This window comes from Lepisosteus platostomus, chromosome 8, assembly GCF_059453375.1.
Source record: "Lepisosteus platostomus isolate fLepPlt1 chromosome 8, fLepPlt1.hap1, whole genome shotgun sequence".
In the NCBI taxonomy this organism is placed as follows: domain Eukaryota; kingdom Metazoa; phylum Chordata; class Actinopteri; order Semionotiformes; family Lepisosteidae; genus Lepisosteus; species Lepisosteus platostomus.
In genome coordinates this window covers 43,284,982-43,297,894 of record NC_142618.1, presented here as the reverse complement: position 1 = coordinate 43,297,894, position 12,913 = coordinate 43,284,982, and the positions used below count along the sequence as shown (strand labels likewise).

Here is a 12,913-nt window from a genome sequence, read left to right as displayed (position 1 = left end):
GCAGTTAAGGTACCATGGGTAGCGAGGATTGTAAACAAGGACTCGGCATGGACTGGGCAGCATGTTTGGATGTGCGTGGAGGGCTGAATAAGATCAAGAACCAGGCAGGCCCTGGCAGGACAGCAGCACAGGAGAAGGACACAAGACACAGACATTGCAGAGGCTCTACATCGGTGGGTAGGATGCTAAATGATTAGAAGGGAGGATGGAATACAGACAAGAGAAGGGAAGACATATTGGTAGGTTAATTGGCTTCTGGGAAAATCATCCCTGGTGTGAGTGTGTGTGTGTTTGTGTCTGTGTGGACCCTGCGATAGCTCTCCAGGATCTCCCCTGCTTTGCACTCATTGCTTGCCAGGATAAGCTCCAGCTCCCCTTCGACCCTCTATTAGGTAAAACAGTTAGAAGATGGATGGACAGATGAACGACTGAACACTGTGTGAGATGGAAGTGTTAGATATTAATCTACATATTGTGTAGTTCATATGTATTCCTGTACTCTGTTACAAATTTATATTTAGCAAATCAATGCAATGGTGACTAATGCTTATCAGACGTATGATATTGCCATGGAAAAGAGTTCTAGTGATACAGTATATGACACCATCATGCTCATAGAGACAGACATGGGTCTACATGGGTCCTTATAAGTTTGATAGCTGCTGAGAAAGAAGACACAGTGGACATCAGATGTGATATATTTTATTTCAGAGGAGGAATGTTTACCTCTTACATTTTAAAGTGTGAAGGAATGCTGTACATTGTGGGATGGCATAATTTTTTACAATTGTTTTCTATGGATTTACAAAAAAAATTGCTTTAAAAAATCGGTTTAAAAAATGATGTGGCAGACATTTAAAAAGCTGTTCCAGCAGTCTTGTTCACTTGTTATAAAACACCGAAGCATGCAATAAAGCCAGCTTTTAAAAGAACAACAAAAAAACAATAGTTATAACAATAATAAAAGTATTGCACCTTAGGGAAAATAGGCAAAAGGAAAAGAGGTTGCACACAAGTCATCTTGTGGAGATGCAGATTGTGGAAACTTTTGTGATCACGATAAGTCACAAAACTCACTAAAGTGCTTTCCTAAATCCATCTATTACACAGCAAAAATGAAAGACTCTCAATGCTTTGAGACCAATACATGTGTAAGTCTCACAACTGAGTCTTCTTTTGCTATGCAGTAATGTAGCGAAGTGGAAGAAATATTTCAGTGTGTGTAGTCACTTTTGTATCAGAACCTTAGGAAATACTGTATATCAACAACATTAATTTGCTTTTAGGCTTAGAGAGGAAAAAATATAACAAACTTCACATTTACTGACACCTCCACAGATAAGTCTTTGGCAGTGAACTTGGTCAACTTTATGAATTAACAAGAAAGCGCAGTGTTCACAGTCAAAAGACAATGAGCAGTTGTCTGAAGTGATGCACAAATCTATCGCATTTCTTAAATTAAATGAAACGCTAATCACAGGCCCTTTCAGGGCTTTATTTATGTTTAATTTCCCTGCACTCAAGCAGAGACTAATACTGAGAGTGTTAGTTGTCAAGAATTATAATCCTGTGTGCAACACAAGTCACTTTTTGTGTTTTCCTGATCCTGTAGTAGGTTGAGATGTTGAGTTGAGTTAACATACCATAAAACATAAGACAGAATCAGGTTACATACACTGAATGTTCTAGAACAGGGGCCTGCAGTTTTTTTCCGCCAGTGTGTTACCATATTTCCCAGACCTTTTCTTACTGACTATTTCAAATCTCCCACTAAAAAGTGCAGGACTAGGACTGCAGCCCCCTGAAAGAGATTATTATTACATTTCATTCACAAGAGGATTCTGGCCATGCAGATTAAAATTCTCTGTTAAAAAAGAGACACTGCTATAATAGTACAATGTTGCTCTTACATCTATCAAGCAATAAGCTGCATATTCCATTGTGTCCTAATTGCTTTATAATTGCAAGTGATTATATGAATATATGTGCATGGGGGAACCATGTTTGAAAAGCAGGAAGCTGTTGAAACATTACATTTTCGTTGATTTCAGTTTAAATGATTCCCAGGATGGCACCACAAATGGAAAAGATAGGAGTTTTCAGACTGCCACCATTCACATATAAAGAGACATTGCATAATGGTGAAATATAAAAAAATAACTCCTATTTTCCAGCTATCCAGAAGCCTACTAGCAATGCTCATATGGCCTTTCAATGAGTATGAGATAGTCCAGCTCATAGCACTAGCTCTGCCCTGGTTCTGTATGTCAGTCGTGCCGAACTTTGACCATCTTCTGAACTGACAACACCAAAATGCGTGTTTTTTTCAAAGACGCAAAAACTACAGTACATCCTCATGCACACTCAAGTAGTGATCACATGGTAGGATATGCAACAATACGAAAACAGGGAAAGCCATTTAACAATGGAATAGTTCTTATTTTGACAACTGCAGAAAGAAAAATGAATACAACTATTACACATGGTAATATGGCATACAAAATATAAAATCTGAGAGGAAAGTGCAGGTGGGGAACTCCTCTTTTTACTCCACTAACTCACTAAAAGTGCCATAAGAAAAGTAAGTTTATGGGTTCTTAAAAATACAACCTCTTAAGCAGATGCTGTTTTCCAGCTGAAAGCAGAGGCTGGATTTGTGCAACAATTTTTAATAACACACTGCGATAGGGGTGACATTTCTATCACATTCATGCCTGTCACCTCAGTCCTAACCCTTCCCCTATTTGCATTGCATGAACTCTGTGCACAATTCCCTAAGGAACACCACTATTCATCTCTCAATAATTTTTAAATAAGTTGAAAACAACAGAAGCCAGTCTGAAGTATATAATACATTTAAAAAAAAAAGAAAAAAAATCAATATATGTAGAAACAATAAAAAAACGTCAAATCTACTTAGTTGCAAAGTTTTTTTTGCAGCACACAGGAGTGTCACTAACGCATAACCAGATGCAATCATGAAGGGCAACACTAGGTGGTGTCACCCTGGTTAAACACAAAGGAGCTTGAGAAACAAAACACAAATGTAGTGCAAAAATGTTGGCACTGTACGGTGAGAGAACTTGGCAGGTAGCATAATAGCCACACCCCCCCTCCCCCCCAAAAAAGAAAACCATGGAAATATTGTCAACCATTTGCCTGGCTTGTGAAGCCAGACGCCACTAGTCATCATGCAGAACCCTCCACTGTAACATCATGTAATAGAAATTTGGCAGCTTATGATTTTTTGGGTTTCCCATCCCTTTGGGTGTTCTTGCTCGTGGCGGTCTTTTTGGGGGTACCGGAGGCTGAACCTGTGCTTTTAGGGTTCACTTTGGGGCTGCCGGTGTTGGGGTTCCTTTGTTGCTCCTGTAGTCTTTGCTCCCATCGCTAAGGAGAGTAGATTATAAGTGTTAACACACTAATTAAAATATATATTTGTTTTTTATTTTTGCCCATTGTCATGTGCTCTTCTTGTTCGTGTGCTATACATTTCCTCATAGTACCCATCTAAAATATAAAGGTACTGAACATTTAACAAATTGAGATTTTAATAGCATAGTCGCCCATGTTGATTGTGACTTTCTGAAAAGTATTTTTAAGTTGAATCTACAAAGTACACATAAAAGAAAAACATGTTTCAATCACACTGTCAATGACATGAGTTGTCAATGACATGATAATCTTATGAAACCACCTGTGTACAGTTTATGTGTCCTCTGTACTTTCCTGGAAAAAAAAATTAGTCAAAAACTAAATCAGGAATTAAGTTAAATTCTCTTTAGCTGTTTATGATACTGGCCAATTGCCTGTATCTCCAACAGTGTGTCTGTTATATAAGACATTCTCAACCTTGTTAGTTCAATTTTAAGACATGCTTTGTTGTGATGTGATTTATAGTTCCCATTAATGCACAAGCTAACACCCACAGATAATTTATGCCTGGCTAGTGCAAATCAGTCCTATAAATTATCTGTGGTGACCTAATCCTTGGTCTCGTCAACCTTTAATTGTGGCAGAATCTAAAGTTAACCGTTATCTTGGCGTTAACATGACTTTAATCTCTTCATGTTCTTCAATATATCTCTTCATATGTAACATTGTGTTTCACAGCCCTGCCACATTCATTCCCACAGGGAAGAGAAATAGAAACAAAACATCCTGCACAAGTACATTTTAATTTACTGGGAGTAATACAGTATGTTTGAAAAAAAACAATTTAAAGATATTTCAATATGTAAAGAAATAGATTTTAAAATTATACCAGAGTATAACTTATTATAAACATACTGTAGATGCAATTTCAAAATATTTTCCAAATATGATCAATATTACAATATAATGCTTTTTGAAAGCATTTACTCCCTACCAATGTTGTCCTGTTTTGTGGTGACGAATTCAAGTTGACAATTTCAAGCAAAGCTTGACCCATTGAGACAAAGGATCATTCAGAACAAATCAGGGCTAAAGTGGTAAAAAGGTACAGATCAGGAGAAAGGAACAAAAATACTTGAAAAAATCTATGAGCATGGGGAATTAGGAAATTGAAAGTTACACTGATTAGATCAGGCTATTCCTCCAAACTGAGCAGTCAATTAATGGAGGAAACTGGTTTCAATTTAAAACTGGATATAATTAATTTAGACTGGATGTTTTTGGTTTAAATTACAAAATGTCAACACAGAATATTACCCAGTCAACACCATTCCTACTGTCAAGGAGTTTAGTAGCAGAATTGCATTAGAGGGCTGTTTTTCCTCAGTAGGGACCTGGAATCTTGTCATATTTGAGGGTAAAATGTATGCAGGTAAGTACAATCAATATTTGTTAGAGGAAAACTGGGACAAAAACATCTGTATACATCAAAGTGAAGCATCATTGGAAGGGAGTGAATAACTTTGGAAGGCATTGTATATCTAAACCATACTTTAGAATGTGTTTTTGCCAACTTTTTCCTGTACTTTTCTTGAACATTTTCTGCTTTGTCATTCCTGGTGTCTGAAATCAAATATTTTCAAAAAAGTAAATAACACTTTTAATACTATAAAATATGTTCGCAGGGGTGTATTACCCCGTAAATGCCAGTAATGATTCTTGAATTTTAATGTTTTTAGTAAAATAGGAGTACTATACGAAATGAGAAATGAGTACACGTATATAGTTAAAAAGAAAATGGACGTACAGTATTTGTGAAGCCAGTGAACTCACACAGATTGTGTGTTCAAATATTCACTGAAAGAAAATAAGGGTCCAATAGGCATCTCACTTTATAAGAGACCATCATATCACTGTACAGTATATACCATCTACTGTATTAAGGAATGAAGACTGTCATGACAATGAAAATGCATATGAAAAAATATTTAAGCAGTGCTTGTTAATATATTGAGATGATTTAAACTTTCACTAATTCAATGAGACACCTACATCTTCTTCGGTCTGTTTCTTTTGGCAGGGTTACTCCCATACCTTCATATCACATAATGTGCCTAACCTAGTCTGCATCAATATCCCAGGAAATTCCAAAAAAGAACTGTTTTTTTATTTCGGAAAACATATCAGAAAAGGTTACGATGCCCTTCATTTCAAGTAATAACTGATCCTTATTGTAACAAAAGTTCAAGAATTGATTTTATGAATGGGTACAAATTCATAAGACGAGGCCGTTAATCTAGCATATTTCCGTCACATTTCTGTTTTTTTTCTCAAATTTGAATATTTGTTTATTGAAACAAACATGCATTTATCATGACTTCAAATTCCTGTTTGGTATTAACTTTGAGAGCACAAAACTGTTATAGCATCACAGTTGATAAGGCAATAATATGATGAAAGCGAACATCCCATTTTTGGTGATTTGTGTTAGCCAAGGAAGCTTGACATACAGTATCGGCCAACACATTCAAAACTGTGAAACTCTTAAAAAAGAAAGAGACTCTGAAAACAAATTGATAAATAACACCCATCAATTTTCCAAGCTAGAAAAAAAGATGAGCTACAGTATGTGTTTTCTTATGGCTTGTACAAGACTTCAAATTCTTTAACAGATGTTTTACACTTGAGGTCTTGGAAAAATGGGACAGGAGGAGTATGAAGACTGTGTCTGCAGGCACTGCTTACCTTATATCTCTTTACCAACTGGTCTTTCCACCTTTCCACAAGGCACCCCTCAAGCAGCATCAGTCTGAAAGGACAGTGGAGAGCTAAGCGCACTGCTGTTCAAAAGAACAGTTTCGCAAATGTGCAACAGTCAGTGTTTTCACAGAAACATTTAATGATGACTGAGATGTGGTACAGAATGCCCTCCAACTGGACTAAAATTCATGGTTATTATGAACCTCTGCGACACAGGAAGGGAAGGTCTGAATCTAGCCAGTGCTTTGTTAGAAAATCTTAGAAAACTGAATGATTGTCATTCAGGAATTATTTTTTCGCGATGGCTTTGACGATACTCTATGTACAAGCCACACTTGTGTTCCCATTAGTTCTTTAACTCTCTATTAGATGGTTCACATGAACTATTTTCAGCATTCGTGTGGGGACAGAAGCAAGGCTGGGAGTTGGGTTGAATTAAAGTAAACGACACATGACACCACTGGTCCTTTTTTGTGTAAAGAGTTGTGTTTTTCAAATGTGACTCTAGGTATTTTGGATAAAGTAGCTTTCATCATGTTGCTAACTTTAGTGGTAAGGTAAGTGAGCTCTCAGCTCTTACAAAAAGATAGCAAATGTTACAGAAGAGAGGAGGCCATTAGATCTGAGGATCTAATCACATCCACCGTTGTTTCTAAAGAGGTCCTTCCAGCTGATGTTGTCACTGCCTTTCAAGATTTTGAATACTTCAGTCATATTACATCAAAGTCTTTAAAAGATTCAGCTCTTTTAGCCCGTCAGAGTAGAATGTTCCTTTGAGCCCATGAAGGTATCCTGTCACTCTTTTCTGATCTGCTTTCTTTGTGTGGAAAAATGTCTCCTGTTTCACTTGTAAGTGTTGTTCCATGAAGTTTCCAGTTTTGTATTTCAGTGCAGATTCTGAAGACGTCCACTGAGTTGGCTTTATTAAGGCCTTTGGGGGTTTTGAATACATGAATCAGGTCCCCACAGATTTTTCTGTTCTGTTCTGTTAAAAAGGCTTACTTCTTTAAACCTGTCCCTAAATGTGTCTTGAGCAGCAATATTTTTAATAATGTAGGAACAACAATTGCAAACAATATTCCAAAGGTGTTCTTACTGGTGCACTTTTTAATCTTAACATAATATCCTTTGAATTAAATTGAATGTTTTTAGCAATGTAAATGATGCTTAGGTTGACAAATCCACCTATGAAATAGGTTCAATACTATCATAGTTATATTTTTGCCACCTGCGTGCAATATTTCTGCACTTCTCTACATTAAACATCACCTGTCAGATGTATGCCCAATATTCGATTCTGTCTAAATCTTTTTTACTTTCTTTGGCAGCTTCAACAGCATTTGCTTATGAACATCAATACATGATGAAAACAATGAACTGTCATCTGGGCTATTTTGCTATTTGTCAGGGATTTTTTTTATCTTACTCTAAACTGTTAAGGATATATTAGTTTTCAAACATGTGCTTCAAATATTCATTTATTTCTTACATACATAGCTTAAGGTTGTTTTTAAAGTAATAAATTGGATCAGAGATTATTTTTCCATTCTTTAAAATGCTTTTTTTTTTGTATTTATTTCATTACAGATTTTTGGGTATTTCACATATTTTATGTTTTTCCTCCCTTTTCTTCTATAAAAATCTGAATTTTGTCCATATACAGTATATCGTTATAAAACTAGAAATTATTTTGGAAGCAAGATGAATTTTACTTTCAGGACTCCATGAAAATATGATCCAGCCAAAAAAAAAATATTTTGTATTTTAGTCACTAAATGAGCAGAGGCAAATTTTAAAGTTGACCAATTCTAAGAATTTGTTATTTCATTTTCAAAGTTTTAATGAAGTTAAATGTTCTCTATAAGTAAATATTACGTATACATTAAACAATGTAGACTATCTCTGGTTTTTGAATTCCTCAAGTGACAGCTGAAACTGTGGAAGAATAAAATAAATGTGTTCATCAGCCATTTTTGAGTTGTCTGCAATTTCTCTCTGTGTGCTTGAGCTATTTTTATCTGCTAATATCTCATTTGATTAAGGCAACTGCTGATACTTTCATAACATTTTAAGAAAATAAATAACCTCAAAAGAAAATAAAATAAGATCTAGGGCAGATATTAAATCTAAATGCTTATTCATCTGTAAAATACAAATTCCTAACCTGCTACTTGGCAGGCGTTTTCCAATGTCTTGAAATAGGAAATCTCTAGCAAGCTGAATGCCTCTCATGCTATTGACAGGTGAGTCACAGTTTTGATGAAATCTTGGCTTTGGTCTAAATGTGGCTAACAGAGTCCTGACCTGGAAAACTCGTCATACGGCCATGGTCTCAAAGAATAAAAATGTGTAGTTTATAATCAGCTGTTGAAGCTGTATGCTATGCAAATAAAAGGGTTTAATCATATTCATCTGACTTTAAAATGTGATCTGTCACTTAGATATTTGTGAAAATGTCTGGTCCCTGACAAACAAGGAGAAAAAGTTAAATGCTGTCCTCAGCCACAGTCTGGATGAAATAAACTAAAACCCATGTAGGCCTCAGCCAGACCTTCCTCACTAAACTTGAAGGTCTACATTGTCGGGTGGATTTTGTTACCATCCAGCTCTGTCTTACACAGCTGTAACCTTAACTGGTTTGGTAACAGGATTACTTTAAACCCGTGGTTAAATGGAATAATAGGGGCAAAGCAGAGTCCGTTATTTCCAAATGACTGGTAAATCAGTTTTTGCAGCCCAGCAACACACTATTATACCGTATGTGCTTATTGTATACATACTGTATACCATACAGTATGTATGATTCTGGATCGTTTGACTTATTTATAGCAACTGCAATCAAGACAGTCAATGAAATTTATTTCTGTGCAGTTTTATCACAAATATACAAGCTCTTTTTCGTATGTCGTAAATATAATGTATATGAAACACTCATTATAAACTTCTGACCTACGCTTACGGAGCACCATTGATATTCCTGAATTTTAAACAAAACTTCGTCTTGTTATTTGCTTTTCCGCGTTACTGCGGGAAGGTCCTCTATTTCAGATTTTCCAGATAACATTCCTCTTTCGTGGATTTTGGAGTTAAAGGCGGAGTCCATTAAACCGAGCATTTACAGTAATTGCAACTGCTTGGCTGTCTCAGCTGTTTTCAGTATTTTAGAGGTTGCCTTTTTTTTTTTGCATTCCACAATAAAATCCCAAACGTCTGAGTTGAAAAAAAAAACCCCTAACATGATACTCTGTATGTACTTCGATCCAGCAGCTTGTTAATTAAATTCACATTTGTGTTAATGAAGTCCTCGACAGCTACTTGTACTACCGCAGGTGCAGCATGACGTTTCTAGTTTAGAAACTAGGAGCTTGGAGCTTACCTTGAGCGCCACTCGTAGCACATAATGAGCACCTCTTGATTCAGCAGCGGCTGCGGGCACGGGCAGGACGAGTTGGTGATCAAGGGGACGTGAGCGCGCGGGATGGGCTGGGAGGACTTCAGCGCTTCTTTCACCTCCACCACCGTCGTTATCTCATGGCAACCGCTTCGACTCACGGCCTTGACTTTAGCGTGAATAACTGCAAGGCGCGATTATAATGCTGACTTTCTGTACGGTGGCACTCATGAGAAAACCCTCAGCCGAGGAAGTTCTTCATTGCCAATTCTATGTCATGGAAACATACACCAACACACAGGCGTGTCGTTCCTACTGTAATGAGGAATTTACTGTATTTCATCAGTCTAAACGTTATTATCGTTATGATTTAAGAAACAGTTGCTTTTTGGAACTGTACAGCACTTGCGAATACAATGAAAAAACCAAAAGCAAAACCACAATTTAATGACTTACCATAATTGTATTTTTTTTCCATGTATGTTGACAGCGTTGGTTTAATTTTTTTGCACCTGCAGCGATCTGCACAAAAATAAATTGAAAATCTAGTAGTGATGCAATTTATTTACATATATTCACTCCATGCTAAACAAAACACTCCATCCTTTATAAAAGATATTTGTTCCAGAAAATTAGCATTAACACTCACCGGAATTCCAGCTTTTACAATCTGACGCATGTGGTTTTTCTAGCATGACATCTCGGGAAAAATCGACCCACTTCACATCTGGGACAATACAAGCATATTTTAAAATACAACACATAACTTGGGGTGATGGTTGTTTCAGGTTGTTTCTACTAAACCAAAGGTCTCCAAAACTTTCTTCTAAAGAGCCCCATTCAGAAGGATATTTGACATCGCCTTTAAATATCCACTTTCTGACAGTTTTATTGTAATCAATTTAACAAGTGATTTGTTAAATTAAATAAATTAAGATAATTTGGGACCAAATAAACATTAAGTACGATTCAACTCTTTGAATTAGACTGGCTCACTTCATGAATTTACGATTAACTGTTTTGGAGCTATCAAGAATTAGGGTGGGAGAGGCCTTGCTTAGCAATCTAAATACCAGTGGGTTCCATCCACTCTGGTGCGATTCCGAAAATCAAATATCATAAGGTATTTTATCTATGTTAAAATCATAAAGATATGTTAGCAAAAAGTAACAAACCGGAAGTGAAATCCAATTAAGCAAGCTACCTAACAGAACTGACATTACACATGAGATGGTAACATACCTAACTGGAGAATTTGGCGTTCAATACTTCCAGTAACGCGGCGGGGCACTGTACAAATTAAAAGTATTAAAAGTAGAAACTTACCTTCAGGTAGGTCCGTAACTATGGCTTCGGGAGAGATGCAGACTCCCCGGTCGTACACAGGTAACTCGTCACATGCCAGGCTTTCGGGCCAGCTGTGGTTGTACCGCCTCATGATGGGCTCACACCCGTCCCTCGCTCGCTGGCACACCGACTTGCACGGTTTGATGGGGTCGTGGAGGAATTCCAGGGTGCAGATGGGAGCGTACATCGCGCAGAGGAAAAAGCGCAGCACTTCACTGCAGTTGATGTCCACCAGCTCTTGGTACTGCTCGATAGCAAGGATCGCGTTCTCCTGCGTGCTGTGGTGGAGGTGGTTGGGCATTCTGGTTATGTTCCACGGCATGGTCCTACACATGGGGATATTCACCGGCTCGCAGGGGGCACCGCAGACCACCACTGCGGCACCTATCCACAAACCCAGTACTGCAGCAACTACTGCGGGCATGTTCAAACCCTAGTCTTCAGGGATCACCTGTAAAAGAATTCCTTTTATACGCAAGTTTGAAGTTCAAGACCACGTACTGTATGCAGGAATAATTCCTCGGCTGGACTTTGACAATAAATCCCCAAAGTTCTTGTCCAACAAGACTGATGAAGTCACAGTAAAAGGACGCATATAGATTTTTGTCAAAATATGTATTTATCAATATGGGCTGTCCGTTTGTAGACTGAGCCACAGGAACCCGTTCCTTGAAATTATAGGACTTAATTTAACGTGGGATGAATACCAACTCCACAAGTGACGCCGGTTCTTTCCATTTCTTTTTTGGCTGCATCATTTATTATTTTCCAGACTCAGTGACATCATCCTCATCTCCTTTCAATTCCCTCGACAGCTTCACTAAATCCTCTGTCCCTGTAAACGCTTAGCACCGCTCTTCGCTCCTCGTATCGAAGGGCCAATCTACCTGTCTCAATCAATGTGTCAGCCTCAGGGCTACGGTCGAAATTTAAGAGGAGGAAATATGAACGGTCTGAACGCCCCCTCCCTCCCCCTACACCCACACGCTCCTTATCCAATAATTCATGATTTCTTTTCAAGTTTAGTTCTTAATGCAGCCTTCCCCAGCCCTTAGCCTGTATGCACTGATTGTAACCATCCGAGGACTGATTTGCTAACCAAGGTCTGCATTGCTAGTTTAAGACACCAGGAGCAAGAGCTTGTTACTCGCAGGTATTGTAGTTCTTGGTAGTCGATTTCATTTTCCAGCTATCGGTACTGTAGGGTATCTGTAGACCTGAGAAGTTTCCAGCAATTACATTTTTCAAAAGACACGTGCTAAAAATATAGTTAAGATCTGCAGTGCGTATTGCGCTTAATATTCAAAGCTCAAGTCTCTAAGGAAGTTGTATCTACTTCTAGATATCTACTTCTTTTAAATCCGCATTTGTATTTTAAAGTTCTCAAAAAACTCGTTTTATAGAATGCGACAAAATTGCGTAAGCAAAGAACCTGATAAATACTACATTGTCTACATTAATAATATTAGTTGATTTTTATTTATGCGTTTTATTCATTTTGGAGCCACATAATAAGTGACGGAAATGTATTATAGCGCCTGGAAAACACGACGCTTAAATAATTGCTGTCGTTTTTATTTTCATAGTATAAAGTCATATGGAACTTAAATTACCCTTTGCATTTGTCATTTAAATATATTGATTGGTTGCCGTAAATTGTCCAGATTCTAAATTAAAGAAGAAATACGGTCTCATCAAACAATAATAAAATATAGTTTTCAATAAGGCTTCGACAAATGTGTAGTTCTGTCTGATTTGTTGTTTAATTTTCTATGCAATGAATAGAACAGTTGATATTCTGTTTCAGAAAAGAAAGAACCGATGACACGTCGGAAGAGATTGAATCAATCTACAGTACATTCGACAGCAAATCAGTGCTGAAGGTTTCAGATGTATTTGCAGAGAATTTCAAAAAAGTAGAGTCTTGCTGGCGTTTTTTTTCTTTTGAAGAACAGTATGTGCTGAGCAATTCTTCCTTAAGTTTAACTGTCAGACTTGTCATGTAAATACTGATGGACTCGTATGATATGCTGTCCCTAG

The 12,913-nt window shown here is 37.3% G+C and overlaps 1 protein-coding gene across 1 annotated transcript; it reads right to left on the bottom strand.

Annotated features, from left to right (window-relative positions):
* Positions 1–686: 686 nt before the first annotated feature.
* LOC148657377 (secreted frizzled-related sequence protein 4-like) lies at positions 687–11,821 on the bottom strand. The gene is made up of 6 exons (XM_088643602.1): positions 10,853–11,821; positions 10,176–10,253; positions 9,983–10,048; positions 9,512–9,710; positions 6,121–6,184; positions 687–3,390 (listed from the first exon to the last, which is right to left on the bottom strand). The coding sequence occupies exons 1-6, from the start codon at positions 11,295–11,297 to the stop codon at positions 3,238–3,240; spliced, it is 1,005 nt and encodes a 334-aa protein (XP_088499728.1). The 5' UTR covers positions 11,298–11,821; the 3' UTR covers positions 687–3,237.
* Between the last annotated feature and the right edge of the window lie 1,092 nt (positions 11,822–12,913).